The following is an 18,379-nucleotide window of genomic DNA, read 5'->3' as shown; positions in this document are numbered from 1 at the left end:
TGAAATAACTTTGTATATTTTTTACCTTTTATAACTGTATTTATAGTAAAGTCAATAACATACCTGTTTGTCAAATGCTACCCACGATGGGGCATCACTTCCAATTCCTTGAGGGAAAATGCTGTATTTTGACTTAAGATGTCCATTTAGAGATTTACCACCTATTCCAGTCTTCTTATCATCCACTAGCATACGAACATGGTTACAAAAGCCCCAGTGCTGAGATTTATGGAACTTTTCTTTCCCCACCTGTGAATACAAAACAAAACAAAACAATATGCCCAAAGTTAATTAAATTTTAATATTTTAATATAAATTTTTTCACATTAGTTTCCCCATTTCAAAATAACTGGAAAATAGTATAATCACCACGAAGTTTTATACAAAAATCTGGGTCATATTTGAAGTGGAACAAATTAAGATGTATACTGACAAGATGTAATATCATTTTTGGACTTTAATAAGGACCAAAGCTTAAACGGATCAATCAGATTGCTTTGCTTTGCTCTAAAAATGCCCTATTTCTGTGTCAGCAATTTCAGACCTGTTTATGACAGGATGCCTGCGACCAATGTGGTGGGATTCTTTACCTTGTTTCACAGAGACATATGTTACGTAGAGGAAACTCAGATATTCCGGGATTGTAAATTCCAACTGACACGACTTTGTTAATTATCTTGTCTCACTGAATTTACAACTTATACAACTAAGAAAATTCCCTTCTCATGGTAAAGCATATTAAGCCTGGCCATTCTTGTATCAGACAGTCAGAAGTCTCCTTCTGGCTCCATGATCATGTAACTGCTAGCTTTAAGGTAATAAACAATATGAATTTAGCCTGTTTGCCTCTTTTAACCAAACTTTCAGGTCAACAATACAAATTTCTGAAATGTGGCACAAATAAATCTTAAGTTCTACGCTATCTAAAAAAAAATCATTATTACTGCAAGTAAGCATTTATAATATTTAATTGTTAACTGTTCTCTTTTTATTTGTTCATCCACTAGATACTTCCTTAAATGCCTCCCTCTAGCATAGCAGAAATGCTGGGATTTCCAAAGCTATTGATTAACCATAAGCTATGGAAGGTTCTATCAAACTCCAAGAAATACAAATGGCCCAGTAGTGACCTGTACGTTTGTTATTTGAGGACCAGACTATCTAAATTAAGAGAAGTTCATCCCTAGGAAACTGGCCACCAAGGACAAAACTGATTTGGCCACAAGAACTCATTAAAACTTCCTATTAAGACATGAGTGGAAGCATTATTCACACCACTGAGATCGTAAATCTTTTAAACAAAGAAGTTCTTATTTGTTAAACATATAAACACAAAGCAAACCAAAATAAGTGTTTGTTGATTGATTACTAGAATAAAGATAAGCAAGCCAAACTACTCAACTCCTATTTTCTCTCTCCCTGCCTCTAACATATAACATATACATATAAATATACAGATGTAAATAGGATATAATGCAGATACAAATATACAGATACATATATAATATATATATTTTTATTCTCTTTAATGTTAACAAAAATATTTAATTAGATAAACAGCAAATGGATTGTAAATAAGTATATATTATAAGCCTTTAGATTTCTGTAATTTTTAAAATTTTTTATCACATAGGAATAGGACTTTTAATTTTTTTTTATCACACAGGAATTTTGAAAAGGTGACAACAAAATCTTCCCACTTTTCTCCAGATCTCCTCCAGAATTTCTTTTCTGTGTATTTATGTCAGCTTTTAATGAGGTTACCATGGCTATTGTACGTATCTCCACATAATCAGTGTACATATCTCCCCTTCGGTTCTTTTTCATCATTGCTCTGCATTATCCTACAAAAGTCTTCTCACAGCTCTTTCAGGTCTTCATAACTGTCCATTCTTATGGCATAATAACATTTAATTAAATCATATTCCATAATTTGTTCAGCCAAATCCCCAACTGAAGAATGTATAGAATATTTCTAGTTTTAGTTTTTTGTTTTGTTTTGCTATTGTGAATGGTGGCACTAGGAGTATTTTTGTACAAATAGATCTCTTTCCCCCTCGCACCCGCCCCCAGTCAATAACAACTTAAGGGTACATCTTAAAAGGGAGAAAAATGGATCAAAGGATTTGGATAGTTCTGCTGCCATTACCAAATAATCATATAATTTTTTCAAAAAGACTGTACCAATTTATCAGTAGTATAATAGTATATCTGCTTTTTCACAAGTACATCAGCATTCAATTTTATTACCTTGCACAATTATTTCCATTTTGATAGGTGTAAAGTGGTATCTCAAGGTTGTTTTATTCTATATGATTATAACAATTAGAAAGTTTGAAATCTTCCAAGTCATTGACAATTTGTATTCTTCTTTTTACAACTCTCTGCTCACATTGACTGTCTCTTGAGAAATGGATCTTATTTATAAACGCACGACAATCCTTCATCCATTTGAGATGTTGACATTTAACAGAAATACTTATTATAAAGGTTTTTTCCCACAGTCTGTCTCTCTTTTTTTACTGTCTTCTGTTGTATAAAAGCTTTTTTTATTTTTTAATAATTAATTTTTTCTAGCTTTTCTCTTATAATTTCTTTGTCTTGTTGGATAGCTAAAAAATTAATTATAATTGTAAGAGTTAACATTCCTTTATCTTTTAATGTGTAATAATTTTGTGCTCAGAATTTCCATGTAATAGTTATGTATGATACATGCTGTGGGAGAGCATGATCTAACTCCATTTTTGCCATATTGTCATCTAATTTTCCTAATTTTTTTACTTAATAATAAGTATTTTTAAATATTTTCCAAGAATTTGTGATAACTGATTAATCAGTGCTAATCAATTATATGAATTTCAATTATTTAATAATTTTCATTGAAATTTTTTTCTATATTTTAGAATAGAAATACCAATTAATTTTGAAAATTACTGCTTGATAGCACTATTTGAGACCTGGAAGTAGAGTATGTTGTGTAGAAGGTAGGTGAGACCAGTTTGCCCTGGCCACCAATGCTGCTGCAGTTACATGTGCCTCAAAGATTTTTTTATACATGCATGCATGCTTACATACATGTATGTTTGCATGTATGTACGTATGTGCATAAATACACAAACACACATCAAGCCTTGCCAGACTGATCTTTATTTAGCTCCAAATATGTTGAAAGAAACAGCATGACCACATAGTGGAAAGAGGACCAGTCAGAGTCAGAAATACCTAGGCTCCAGTCTTACCTCTTAAAGCTACTATGTGACCATAAGCAAGTCACAATCTCTCAGTTTTCCCAAGCAACTCTGAATTCCCATAAGTTACAGAAGGGTTGCTAATCTGTATCAGAGGGCAAAGGGCAGCTAGGGGGTGCAGTGGATAGAATGTCAGACGTATAGTCAGGAAGACTCATGCTCCTGATTTCAAATCTAGCGGTGTGACCCTAGGTAAGTCACTTAACCCTGTTTGTCTCAGTTTCCTCAACTGCAAGATGAGCTGGAGAAGGAAATGGCAAACCACTCCAGTATTTTTGCCAAGAAAGCATCAAATAAGGTCATGAAGAGTCAGACATAATTGAATGACACCAAGAATAGCAAAATCAGAGGGAGATGTTTCAACAGCACACTGATTAAATTAGAGGTCAGGATCACTCCCTTCTCTTAAAACATTGTATTAAACTCAACATAAGTAAAAAAAAAAAATACCACCACAAAACACTTTCCGCAGCAGATGAGGGAGCAGACTGAATAAACACTACACATTGACATGTATTGCCATTTTTCAAATGTATATTAAATACTATTATAATTACTAAAATATAAAATCATTTCAAAGCACTACTAAATTATAAAGTTTTTACCATCATCTATTTTCTCAATCAGGTAAGGGTCCATGAGGTCCTTTTTAATGTAAATAAGGTATTCTAAAAAAAAAGATGGAGTACCATTGTGTAGGAGTTACTTGTATCTGAATATATAATTGAATTTACTTTTTAAGTCATCTAATCCTTGTACCTTTTAACATGGAAGATCAGCCCTGATCTGTTCAATTTCTCACTCTTATATTGGTTTATTTATGTTAGGTTTCTCCTGTGCTGTCAGTTTGAATATTGTTATAAATACTCATTCATTTATTTTCTATTCTATTTTCTTGGCATAGGTATAAAAGTTTTTCTTTTCTTCTCCATTTATTATCTTCTCTTTCCCAATTTTACTTTGGTAATTTTTTTTATTCTACACTTTTTAATATATTTGCTAATGATGTTTTTTCTCTTTTCAAAGAACAAGTTCTTCTGTTTTATTTGTTTTCTATGTTACTAATGAAGCTCTAATTCTGGTGGCTTTTTATTTGTCCTTTGGCTTATCAGTTTACTTATCTAAAAACATTTTGCTGACAATAATCCATAGATCTATGAGCTATACCACAAATTTAAAAACTGGAAGAAATAATAGAGATAATCTGGTCCAATCCAGTCATTTTACAGTGATAGCAACTGGGGCCTGGACAGGTTAACTGAGTTTCCCAAGGTGACACACGTAGAAATGATACAGCCAAAATACATGTCCTCTGACTCTCAATCCAGTTTCCTTTTCACTTCATTGTTTCTTGTGGTCTCTTGTTTTACCAGTTTACTGGAAGATCTGCTTATATCTTCTCAAATCAGAAGATTGATCTTCATCTTAGGAAATATGAGGAAAAAAAAGTTCAAGACATGAAAAAACTAATATTATCTGAGGAGATAAACAGCATCTGATTGCTCTCAATGAATTCAAATCATCAATAGATCTGTTACTTCCCAAAATATTTAAAGAATCTGTGGATTTGATCAAAGAGCCATCATTAATAATTTGTGAAAAATCTATGAAAAGAAGAGATATCACCCAGGACCAGACAAGAAAATGTTGCCCTGAATTTTACAAAGGGGAAGAAAGTAGATTATACATACCATAAAGTGGTAAGCTTACTAAAAATCCTCAGCAAACTCTAGAAGGCCTGATTAAATCAACGGTTTGTGAGAAAATAAAACAGCTTTAAAACTGTCCAGCTTCATCAAAAAATAAATAATTCCATAATAACCTCATTTCCAGCTTTTACTTGTAAATAAGAGAAATATTATGATCATGGTATGCGAGTATTTTAGCAACACATTTGTCTAAGTTTCTTATTATATCCTTGGACAAACTGAAGAGATGCTAACTCTAAGGAAGTATATATAGTTGGGTGGATTCAGAAATGATTTAATGGAAATTTCTGCATGCCTGCTACGCATGAACTACCACTCACAATCAACAATTCACACTATTGTGCTAAGTCATTTGGAAGAAAATACACATTGTTGGAAGTTTATTTGTGTGTTTGTTTAGGTTTATCTGCTGTGTCAAAACAAAATTTATCAACTGAAAAAAGAGAGTTACTTATTTATAATCTAATTCTCCGTCAGAATATGTGCCTGTATTTTTTAAGTTTGATTTTTTCCTCATATTTCATATGTTCATTAGCCTTTCTTGACTATTTTTGTCTTAAAAATATATTTGTGTGCGTATGTTTTGGGGGTTTTTTTTAGATTATATCTATGACAATGCTCTATTTGCCAAAGCCAAAAGATTCTGGTAGCTGTTGACTGGGATAGGGAGTCAAAGTGAACCCAGATAGATTCCTCTCACCCATGTTCAAAAAGAGTTGCACCAAGGAAGAGCCAACCCATTGTCAATACTGAATATCCATTTGTTGGGGGATGTATGGTTCAAAGTTACTACCAAGAATTAATCACTTTATAAAGAAAGTATTCTTTACTCATCTTAATTTTTGAATCATCGTCATCATTAATCATGACCGACAAGAAGCACTCATTAAAATGAAAGGCATTCACCAAGAGCTAGTTCCCTCTTCTCTCATCAGTCAGGCATCTTCTCCTTTCACTCTGTTTTACTCTAAGTGGTGGCCCTCTTCCCAAGGCAAACCCCTTTACATGCATCCTTAATTTCATCCTATTCTATTTTCTCCAGCAGATTGCCCCCACTATCTGCCTCCCTCTCTTACTAATCTTCCATCAGTCCCTCTCTACTGCTGCTTCTCTGTTGCCTAGACCTATACCCATTTTTCCTCCATCCTTAAAAAAAAGAAAAAAACACACTCTCATTTGATCTGACTATCCCTGCTAACTATTGTCTTATGTTTTTCCCCTGCTAAGTTCCTTGATAAAGCCTTCTACAATTGGTGCCTCCTCTTTGTCATTTCCCCTGGGCAACAGAGGAGGTTATGATACCCAGGACTTCTTCCTGTTAGAACCTGATCTAGAAACAGAAGCAGGGAGGGATCTGGCTCCTCCCACTGCCACCTAGGCAACAAGGAAAAATATTTGCAATCAGTACATTTCTATATCTGATCCAAAAGAATGGTCAACTGTACCAGTATAGACCCAATTTAAAGAATTGGACAAACAATAATGATATGCCATTTTTGTCTAGTAACTCCCATGCCTAACACAATGTGGGAAGCAAGAAAGTTCTGTTTTCCACATTCCTAGGTGATTAGAGTTGTGACATAGCATGGACAGGTTAGAGGCCAGAAACTAATGCGCAGGCCCAAGAAGCTGTGTGAGGAAGGGCCTGTCAGAGAGGAGAACATGGAGTCACATGGCCAGGAGACAGTATGGTGGGAGATCCAAAGTTCAGAAAACAGTATAAGAAGCCCCATCTTTCTGAACTGAACATGTTGTAGTCATCCTGTTACCTTACTGGGGAAGCTAGCCATCCATTCAGGGGGAATGGATGTAAAGATTAATTAAAGCTTTCCTGATTTCACAACAGGCATTGTTCTTTATTTAAGGTGAGCATGTTTCTCCCTGTTGGGGGCTTGTTAGACGGGCTCACTTCTAACACACAATCTCTAGCACTTAGTAGGAATGCAATACTTGCTTACTGAATATATGAGTGAGTAAGTGTTTCTATAAAGGGTCATGCATTTTGAATCTCTTTTCATATAGTGCTGTTGAACATTCCCCCGTCCATTCCCTAGGTGACAAGTGGCAAACATTTGTGGTTCTGGAGAAGCTAAAATACAGCACATATATAATAAACCAAGAATAATCTTATTTCCTGACTGAAGCTTTCCCAGCACTTGCATTTAGTCAGAACTGATTGAGCACAAAAGTATCTGAAAATATTTTATGTTCACCCTTCCTGATAACAGCCTATTTAGGATATCAGGACATTTTTTAAACTATTTTACAGTAGAAAACTTGAGGGGGGAAGGACCTATAGGACAGAATATAAACAAAATATATTTGATGTAAAATAACTTTTTTGCTAGGGTCCAAGGAAAACTGGAGGCCTTGAATTTGTATTACAAATTCTGAATTCTGAATCTTTTCTTTTTTAGCAATATGTTCCAAATTAAGCTAGTCCTTATCATTTGTACCATCTATGTATAAAATTATAAGTAAGCTTAGAGACCATAGACTAAATCCACGAGCAGTCTAAGGGTTATATAGTCACCAATAGTGCATGCTTCCCTTTCACTCCCATCTATCCATATGGGCTAAATGGACATCTGTGTTCTACTACTCTACTATGCCCCACATGGACCCTGCACTATCCACATGGACCTGAACATTCGTACTCTGGAACACCAGAATCCACACTCTTTGTCCCCAGGAAAATTAATCCATTTATCTTTGGAACTCCTTGAGTGAGTACAAACTTTACTTAGTCTACTATTAGCTGACTAGCCAACAGACCATATTTCACCTTTACATCCCATCAAGTCTTCCAGCCTCAGTCCTCATTCTAGTCACTTCTTGCTTAAAGTACAGTAATCAAATCCACAGGACTAATGCTTCTGGAAAAGTTTCCTTCAGTTTATCATTCTTGTGATACTCCAAACCAAAATACCCTTTCCTGGACACCACTACCCTCTCTGTATTATCATCCCCTTTCAAAATGTGTTCTCCTTTAGGAAAAGGACTTTCTCTTCTCCTTAAATATATACTCCAGATGGTTCAGGAGGAGAAAGTGAGGCTGGTGACCTTGCACAGCCTTCCCTCACCCAAAACAAAGTCAAGTGTAAATCATGTCATCATTCCTCTGATGTCGTGGTCCTCTTTGAAAACGAAGGACAAACACAACAACATCAACAAATATATAATAATTATGGGTTGTTTTGACTTCGTTGTATTTACATTCCTAAGGTTTAACACAGTCCTTAAATTAGAAAGTGACTAAAATGTCTTGTACTGTAACTGAGAGGTATACCCCAGGTCAACGATAAAAATAGGTCACGTATACACCAAGACATGGCCTTTCCATTGTAACAAAGAAGAGGAAATAAAGTAAATGCCTGTCAACGAGGGAATGGCTAAAAAAACACAGTACATAAATATAATGGAATAAAACATGATGAGTACAATGTAAAGGGTGAGCCCCTTACAGATTTACTAGATTATTTCCTATTTCATAAAGGATTAAAACTTTAAGTAGGCTAATTTGAATGGTATAAAGGGCAGTGAAGCTTTGAGTAGCTAATCTGCATATGAAAAGCTAGGAAAGCAGCTGGTCAAAAAAGGAGGATAATTATGCCCACAGGGCACAGATTGCCTCCAAACCTTTTCTAAGACCAGTCATTTGCATGTACCAATAAGAAAGATTTAAGAATTTTTAAACCCAGAATCCCCCAGACTGTTTGATGATTATTAGGTAAATTGGCTATTGCCTGATTAGCCTACCTTGCAGAGATTAAAATTTGGGAAATATACTTGAATAGTCACCATAAGTTAGGATGAGATCTTTTCCTGGAGAGACTAAGCCAGATGTGTGTTTGTCCTTCGTTGCTGAAGGAGACCATGTCATCAGAGAAATAATGAAGTGACTTGCACTTGATTTTGTTTTGAGTGAGGGAGGGCTGTGCAGGTCACCAGCCTCACTTCTTCTCCAGAGCCATCTGAATCCAGTGACCACATAGTCATCAGGATGACTAGAGATGACCTGGGATGAGGCAATTGGGGTTAAGTGACTTCCCCAAGGTCACACAGCTAGTGAGTGTCAAGTGTCTGAGGTGAGATTTGAACTCGGACCCTCCTGCACTGGTGCTCTATCCAACTGTACTACCTACCTGCCATTGATAGGATAGGTTGATCCTAAAAGTCATTAGTTCATAGGCACAAACCTTACTCTCTTATTTTCCTATCTCCTACCTAGGAAACAGGCTTCAGAGCTGAGTTTTTGTGAAAAAAATTTCTGCCAGTTCTAGGCTGTGGGTTGTTTATTCTGAAAGAATAATTCAACTAAGGAATATATCAAAGTCTGGAGCTAAAGAAGTGGAGGCTATAAAAAGTACCAGCAATCACAAGAAGAACTGGACTACAGGATTCCAATAGGGCATATATTGTACTGCTGAAAGACCAGATGACCTCACACAGACACATATTCTTCTATAGACCCTAATGTAGTTTCCATAATCTCCTGTCTACATTATTATATAGCTTATTAATGAAGGCCTGAAGCCTTTTCCCCAGATCACAGGAAAAGTCTGCTTACTTTTAAAAAAAGAAAAGTTTGCTTTATTTCCATAAATATTGTTGACCAGAGACATTTGGAATCTAGGTATACTTTTTGAGAATGCAGTTGGGAGGAGGCAGTGGGGGAGGTGGAGCATCCCTGAAGAAGAAGGAGGATTTTATACTGAAATGTTGCATCAAAACACTCTTTCTGACTAGAGGTTCAGAGCAAGGGAAAGCGCACCATCCATGTTTTTGCTACAACATCCCTGAAGAAAGAAAGAACATTTATCTAATCCAGGCAATAAATTAAATTTAGGATAATGGGGGCAAATGTTTTGTTTGTCCCTTAGTTTTGAAGAGGGCCAGTGGCATGATGGAATTTGATGTCTTGAGTCCTGCATGTGAATTGGATTGAAGTGAAGCAGAGCTGCACAAAGTCTCATCTCACTCTCTCTCCTAGAGTCATTTAAGTCCAATGGTAAGACAAAAGTCAAGATGACTGGTGATGGCCCAGGGTGCAGTGGATGATCTTGGTGTCTTGGACGTCTGACCAAGCTCTAAGCACTCCACAGGACCTGCTTCAGCCACCTTCATAACAGTTGGAACACATACTTCTCATCCACCTATTCCAGTAGAGTCTTCACCTGCTTGGGGTAGGGATCCCCCTAACTCACCTTACCCTAAATCTGGTTTATCCCATCTGCCAAGACAGTTTTACAGGATGTGGTCACTGCTCATGTTACAACTTCTTGGAGCCACGAGAGAGACTTGGGTGAACGGTGAATGCCAAAAGTGGATAAGCAGCCCTGGGAAGGTCATGGCCAGCCTTCAGACCAGATGTGCTGGTCCTCCCTAAACATATACACTCTTGGGGGCAAATAAGAGTGACTAAACAATCCTGTTTACCAACTTCACTCTCTCATGCTACAGAGAACAGAAATATGGGATTGTAGGATAGGCTTGTTTCAGGTCTGGTAATTTAAGTTTGACTCTGGAATGAAATAAGATGCTCATAATCCATCCAACAGTTAACAAAAGGAAGTGTACTTAGCAACTGCAGAGGAAGGATACCTCATTGATTAAGCTGCACATAGTTTCCTGATGTCCATGATCAGAAATCTGAGAGAGGGTGCTGGATTTCCTTTGGCTTTGGACTAGGAAGCTACATCAAGAGTTCAAGCCTTAGTCCCCAGTCAAGTCTCAATAACAGTTTAAAAAACTTTTAAGGAAAAAAAAAAAAACTAGCCTCACCTGAGTGGAGAAGGACCTAAGGAAAAGCTAGCCTTGCCTACATGGCAAAGCTGTGGGAAATACTGTTTTTAATCACACATGGGAAGACTTAAAGGAACTGATTCACTACGACATAAGGAGAACCAGGAGAGAGGAAATGAGGGACAGAGACAGAAAGAGATAGATTTTAAAAGTTAACATTTATATAGCACTTACTGTGTGCTAGCCATGGTGCTAGGTGCCTTAAAATTATTATTTTATTTCATCCTCACAAAGACCTTGAGATAAAGTTGATATTATTATCCTCATTTTACAGATGAGGAAACTGAGGTAAACAGAAGTTAAGCCCAGGGCCACATTGCTAGGGAGAGTCTGAGGCCACATTTGAATTCTGATATTCCTCTGTCCATTGTACCACCTAGCAAGCCAGAGAGAGGAAATAATTACAACAGAAACAAAAGGACAACAAAACAGCCAAAACTGAGTATTACAAAATTATTCTGGCCAAGTTTATTCTCCAAGAAATGATATGAAAAGGTCCCTTGGTTCTTTGTAAGAGCAGGAGGCTATAATCATGAAACATGTTAGACTTTTTTTTTTTAATATACTGGTTAGTTTTTTCTGAACCATTCTTTCTCTTCTTTTTTATTTTTATTCTTTGTTAGAAGAGCCACTCTCTGAATGGAGGTAGGGGAGGGGATACATTTGGAAATGCTGGTGAAGTAAAAATCAAAAGACATCAATAAAAAGTGCAAATTTTTTTCGAGGAAGGCAGCAACTTCTACCAATAACCTTATGTATAAGCAGTTGGTTTTTTTTTTAAATAAACAAAAATTAGTCCAGACCTCTGGCCTTGTGTTCGCTATTCTAGCCCTTATACTGTGAATATAAAAGCTCAATGTGTTGACACAATGTTTTCTGACTTTTCAGAATAACAAAAGTCAGATGAGATCTCATTGTGTCAGAACAGTGGAGCCCAGGGGAGTCTGGTTGCCTGAGAGGTTTTCCCTCTGTGTCTGTATGTGTATGTGTGCCCCAAGAGGAGCTTTATCTGGTAAGTGTACTGTAAACCGCTAAAGTCTTTAAGGCACAAAATGTACCAAGGTGTCTGAAAGTGACAACACTGTGTCACAAGGCCCATGACAGCTGAATCCTTGATATCTTCTGAGCCCTTCCCAAACCTCAGAGAAGGATGGACAATGGAAATCTCGTTCAATGTTCAACAATCCTATGATAAACGCAGACTGTGTTCAAGGCTCTGTGCTAGGCACAGCTGATACAAACACAAAACCAAATCTCTAGGAGTTTACTTTGTAATAGAGGAGAGGGAAGGTGACAGAATACATCATATACACAGATAGGTAAATAAAAAATATAAGCAAGTTTATGCCAAATAATTTCAAGAGGGAGAAAGTACTAAAAACAGCCTCATGTAGGAAGGAAGCTAAGAAAATTTAAGAGATGAGGGTGAAGAGAAAGCAGATTAGAGACAGGAGGGACCACTTGTGCAAAGCAGAACAATGAGAAGGTATTTTTTCTTCAGACAATCGGGATTAAGTGACTTGCCTAGGGTCACACAGCTAGTAAGCATGAGGCCGAATTCAAAGCCAAGTCCTCCTTACTGCAGCGCCAGTGTTCTAGCCACTGAGCCAGCAAGCAGAGAGATGAGATATTTCCATGTATAGGGAACACCTAGGTCAATCTGGGTGGGATGACTGAAGTCGTGAAATATGGCAAAAAATGGGAAGTAGGGGATATATTTTAGAGTGTTTCAATGACAGTCTGAAGATTGTGTACTTCCTCCTATAGGCAACAGGGCAACACTGGAGGTTTTTTTTTAACAGAAGAATGATAGTCAGTGATAAGACCCTGACAAATAGATTGATGCTGCTATCCATTAAGATCATGCAGTTCAGTTCTCATTGAGATCACTTGGATATTTCATAGTTGGTGGCCAAGTCTATGCCACTTTAGGGTAGAGAAAGCTCTGACCAGTCATCATAAATATCTAATATTTTTGGTGGGACTGATGTCCCTTGTGAACTTTGTTATCACCCCTAATTCTCCAGATCTTGATAAATCATGAGCAAACTAAAAAAAAATAAGTTCCTGAATCTGCGAAACTAAGGACCAGCTTATGGAATAATTAATGGTCTCCCCCAAACTTTGTGGGCAAGGTTTTTCATTTTGTTCTTTGTATCTCCATTTTTTGGCAAATAGCAAGAGCCTAATAAATATTTGTCAGTTGATTCATTGTTGGTAACGATGCCAAAATTCTGACATCCCACTATATTGAGTCAACTGGATAGTCACTCTCCTTACAACCATCTCAGCTTCATCAGGGGTAGTAAAAGTATGGTTCTAACACTGTTTGGTGTAGGTTTGGAAATGGCAGAGTAGAGGACAAATCACTCTATGTATACGTATTTCTACTCTACTGCTCCTCGAGTTTCCTTCTTACGACCACCTGAGAAGTTTCATGGTGTTCTGACCTGATCACAGCAAAGCAAACTTGTCAATACAGAAAGACAATCAAGTCAATACAGAAAGAGAGCGTGTAGCATCTGTGTAAATTAGCTACAGTATCTTGTGCTGACCTCCTACCAGGCTAGATGTAGACTTGTATCTATGAAGCTCTTTATGGTTTGTGTTCCCTCATGGGAAAAGAGGTGTTAAATTAACTCCCCTGTGTTGGATACCAGCCAAAATACTTTAAAAATCTGAATCCCAAATTCCCAAAGAAGAATTCCCCATGAAGAGTCTACAGATTTGTTACTCAATTCTCACTTAACAATAAAAATTTAGTCTGCAATTCTTCCAAGAGACATTTAGAAAGGGAGACAGGTCAATCAAGATAAAGGATTTGTCCTAGGGTTCATATGTTAAGGGCAGGACAATAATAAAGCGCTGGTGTGAAAATTGCCCCAAGCCTGACTTTGATAAACATGCATGCATACATAAATATGCATGCATGTTTATCAAAGTCAGTTTATGAGTCAAACATGTAAGTGTTTATATGTACAAATATACATATGTGTATACATATGTGTATACATGTATATACATGCTCTTTGGTTCTCAAGTGGGATGGAATATTAGGGAAGATGTGGGATTTCTACAAAAGCAGCATGATGGGGTAGAAAGAGTTCCCAGTTTGGAGTCTGGAGATCTGTATCCAAAGCCTACCTGACACTTTATGGGAAACTCATTTAACTTTTCTGAATCTCAATTTCTTCATCTGTAAAATGAAGATAATAACACTTGCCCCACATATCTCATAAAGTTATTTTAAGGAAAGCACTTCATAAAAATGTACAGAAAAAAAGAAAATTACTATAAAGGAATGTAAAGAAGCGTTTACCCTTCTTTATTTCTTTAGGAGGTATAAAAAAGTTCCACAATAAAACTTGAATTACAAGGAGGCTAGTGATTGAGTAACTAAAGAATTGGCTACCTTGGTGGCCTCCAAAAAGCAAGCTTGCCAACTCTAGAGTCATTTGAGACAAGAGGAACTCATTATTTGGGAGAGTCAATCACTAGCAGTTGGCAAAAAAGAAACAAACATCCAGTTATCCAGATCCAGCTGGAATTCCTCTTCACCTTTTCCTTTGCACCATTTTCCAGAGTGTAACAAGGATGAAAAGATTTCTCTCTCCTCCCTGTCTATAGCAATAGCACCTTGCAGTGGAAAAATTCATCCAGCAGACGTCATGCCCAACAAAGAGCAAGTCCAAAGGTCCAGTTGTAGAGTCTAGTTGGGTGTCAGAGAAGAGCAAGCCCAGGGAATCCATCCCAGAGACATGTCCCAGAGACCCAGGTGGTGTACTCAAGGAAAACAGCATGTGGACACCTTGAGAAATAACTCCCTTTCAAAAGACCTTTTCTGATTCTCCCAGTTGCTCATGCCTCACCAAAACCACTGTGTTTCATTTATATATATTTGAATATATTACCTCTCTCTTACAGAATATGTAAGACCCCTGAGGGCAGTAACTGTCTCACTTTTATACTTATAACCAAAACACCTAGCACAATGCCATTAAGTGATTGATTTTTTATTTTTTTTTACTGAGTCTAGAATAGAGGTGTCAAATATGCAACTCTTGAGAGGAGTCTAAAACAAGAGAAAGAGGAACAGGGCCTGAAGAAAGGCCAGGATTCTACTCTGGGTTTTAATACAAAATAGGTCGAGGTCAGTTGGAAGCGAGTCTAGGGATGAAACCATAGACCATGGCAGTGGAAAGGAAGTGGACTCAGCTCTGGGATTCAGCTTTAGATTCCCATAAAAGGCTAAAGGCCTAGTGAGGCCCAAGAAGGCTTCTTCAGAATGAAAAGTAGTGGAAGTACCCAGATATCTATCCAGAACTTAGAGCAGTGGTGCTAGCACTGTAGTGGGAAGAGGACTTGATCCTGAGATACAAGCTTGCTCCTTCCAGGAATACAAATAAGGCTTGGGTCTAGTCATCCTCAACTAAGAGTACAGCAGAAGGCAAAACCTGGCCCTCACACAAAATCCCAATAAAGGAGTTGAAATTAGAGAAACAAATAGATAGAAGAAAACTCCTAATACATTGAAATAGACACTAAGAGTTAAGAGAATTAACTAAGAGAATTAACTAATTAACTAAAAGTTAAGAGAAACAAAGAATTGAAAAAGGAATAAGTAAAATCAGGGCACGTGGAAGCACAGTACAGAAGGTATATGTTATTCAAGTAGTAGATAACTTGAAAAATGGAATGGAGAAAACAGAACTTTGAAGTTCAAGGATACAGCTAGAAATGTTAGAGCAAAATCAAAATCTGAAAAAGTAGACTGTGAAAGGAATTTACTATTAAAAACAACTGACCTGGAAAAACAGGTCGAGGAGAGTTAACTAAAGGATAACTGGAATCCTTGAAAACCAAAATCAAATCAAAAAGTAATAAAAATAAATAAACATCATGCTTCAAGAAAATATAAAAGACATCCCAAAACCATTAGAAGCAGAAAGCAAAGAGAAAACGGAAAGAATACATCAATCAACACTGGAAAGAAACCCCAAATACACATGGAAATGTCATAGCAAAAATTCAGAATTTCTAGATGAAAGAAAAAAAAATGCCATAAGGAGCCAGGAAATAAGATATCAAGTACCAAGGTAACAGTCAGGATTCACACAACACTACATAGTAATTACTAGAAAATAAAGTCTACCATAAGATATACCAAAAGATGAAAAAGTGGCATGTTACCAAGAATAACTTTCTCTGCAAAACTGAATATAATCCCACCTGGGGAAAACTGACCTTTAACAGACAAGCTGACTTTCAAGCATTCCTGCTGAGAAAACCAGAGGTGGGCACAATCTTTGAAATTCAAATATGGCACAGGAGAAAGCTAGAAAGGAAAATGCATTTGAGCTATTTAAAGGAGCTAAATAATGGTCAAGTGCTTATATTCAGTAGGGAAAGAAATGACCATTTTCTCTTCAGAATATCACTGTCTTCAAAGGTCACAGAGATAATTTTTAAAAGACAAATTCAGGGCTTGGGCATGGTTTTCTTCTGCTTATTTGTTTTGAAAGGATAAAGGAGAATAGGGTGGAGAATATGACAGAGGAAGAAGGGGAAGAAATTCACAATTCTTCCTAACTGGGGAACTCAGAAGATAATACTAATATAGAAATGAGGGGGAAATAGACAACTCATGAACTTCTCTCTTATTTGAACTGGGCAAAGGAAACTTGAATGTATAGAGACACACATATTCTTGAGTATAGAAATGCAACAAAATAAACAGGGAAGTGGCCAAGACAGAGAAGCTGAAGAGGAGGATTTGAGGTCAGGTAGATATGAGGAGGGAATACTTAATAAGAAAAACAAACATCAACTATAAATATATGATTAAAGAGAGGAGATTAAAAGAAGAGAGAAATGGTAAGATACTGAGATGGGTTGGATAAAAAGAGGAAGTAGAAAAGACTAGACATAAACCACTCCACCCTTGGTCTCATTCCCTTCTTTCTGCCAATCTTGTTCATTAAAGAAAAAAGTAGATCTTTTTCCATGATGGCAAAGAGAGAGGCTGCCCAGTTCCCCTATACCAACTCCAGCAAAACCCTGAAGTCTGAACCAAATCAAATGAAGATCAAGAAATCCAATGAGAATCTATAATAAGAGACATTTTCTACCACAAAACTGTACAAAAAGTCATCTCGAAGCCCATGGGTAATAACAGGAAACGAAGTTTCCCCAACAAATCAAGTGTCAGTGAGACCATAGATAAGTTACATGTAGCCTGCAAAGCTTCCCTGAGAAGGCCCCAGGGTGGTCAGAAAGCCCCAAAGAAGGTACCTTGGAAGCCCAAGGGAGTAGTACTGGGCTGTAACCAGCATAGGGCCATAACACTGAGACCCAAACAGCCTGGACTTAGGGGCTCTGAGGTCCCTTCACTCTGTTCTGAGATGCCAAGGAGGGCCCTGAAGATACAACATTCTGAACCCCAATGATCCAGAGAGTCCTCATCCCTGAAGATGATCAGCCAAGAACCCAGGGCAGGACCAAGGATCGTGCCACTCATGACTGCATCAAGAGGTGAAACTTGCCTCTGGTACAAAGACCCAATTCAGGAATTAAACTTGGAGAGATGAGTAAATTGAAGGAAACACTGACTACTATAAACAATTAATGAAAATAATTATACACAATTATACACAATTGAAAAAAAACCCTCAAAGGGGTTTCAGAGGGAGAATGGATTTTTTCCACAGAGAGCACATGAGTACATGGAATAAATTAAGACCTAAAAAGTTAAACAAAAGCTCTAGAGGAAAGAATTAGAAGGAGTGAGCCCAGGAGAGAAAGTGGTACACCTTACCCAAGAAATGGATGCCCTGAAAACCAAAATGGGCAGTGACTCCATATGATATCAAGAAATATTAATTCAGAATCAAAAGACTAATATGCGTGTGTATCTATACATATACACATACATATATACATATATAAATACACACACACAAGATACTGAAAACAACTGACCTAGAAAACATATCAAGGAGAGTTAACTTCAAAGCCACTGAATTCCCTGAAAACCACATAAAGAAAAAATCCTGGACACAATGTTTGTCGAAATCACAATGAAAACTGCTTGGGTCTATGAGAACCAGAGAACCAACATAAGAGATAATCCACTAATCACTTCCCAGAAGTACATCCCAAAGGAAAAGTGTTCCCAGGCCAAATAATACTGCATTCCAATGCAAATATCAAAAAAATCAAATCAAACCAAACAAACAACCCAGTTCCAGTAGGAAAGAATTATAGTCAGGATCACACAAGACCTTGCAGCTTCACAGGAGGCCTTACATACAGTATTATAAAAAGCAAAGCATTCTTTCCAAGGCTACCAATTTAGACAAAGCCCCATAGAGACAAGGTGCCATCTGGGGAGGAATGAAGATACTCATAACCGGCATGCCATCAGGTATCAAGTCCTGTCAATTAGACCATGGCTTCTCTGCTCCTTGGTACAGACCCTCATCAGATTCTAGTTGGGTCTTCCTAGCCCAGGGGTGGGGAACCTTCAGCCACAAGGCCACATGTGTCCTTCTAGGTCCTAAGGGCCGTACTTGAGGACCTAGAGGGCCACATGTGGCAGGGTTTCCCAACCCTGCCCCG

The 18,379-nt window shown here is 37.3% G+C and overlaps 1 protein-coding gene across 1 annotated transcript in view; it reads right to left on the bottom strand.

The window, feature by feature from the left end:
• Positions 1 to 18,379, bottom strand: part of EFHC2 (EF-hand domain containing 2) — a 241,234-nt gene that overhangs the window by 180,340 nt on the left and 42,515 nt on the right. The window contains exon 2 of the mRNA XM_072615117.1: positions 64 to 249. Coding sequence (XP_072471218.1) covers positions 64 to 249 — 186 coding nt within the window. The remainder of the gene's footprint in view (positions 1 to 63; positions 250 to 18,379) is intronic.

Source organism: Notamacropus eugenii, chromosome 5 (genome assembly GCF_028372415.1).
Source record: "Notamacropus eugenii isolate mMacEug1 chromosome 5, mMacEug1.pri_v2, whole genome shotgun sequence".
In the NCBI taxonomy this organism is placed as follows: domain Eukaryota; kingdom Metazoa; phylum Chordata; class Mammalia; order Diprotodontia; family Macropodidae; genus Notamacropus; species Notamacropus eugenii.
The sequence above is the reverse complement of the archived record's forward strand: the minus strand, read 5'-3'. Positions and strand labels throughout refer to the sequence as shown.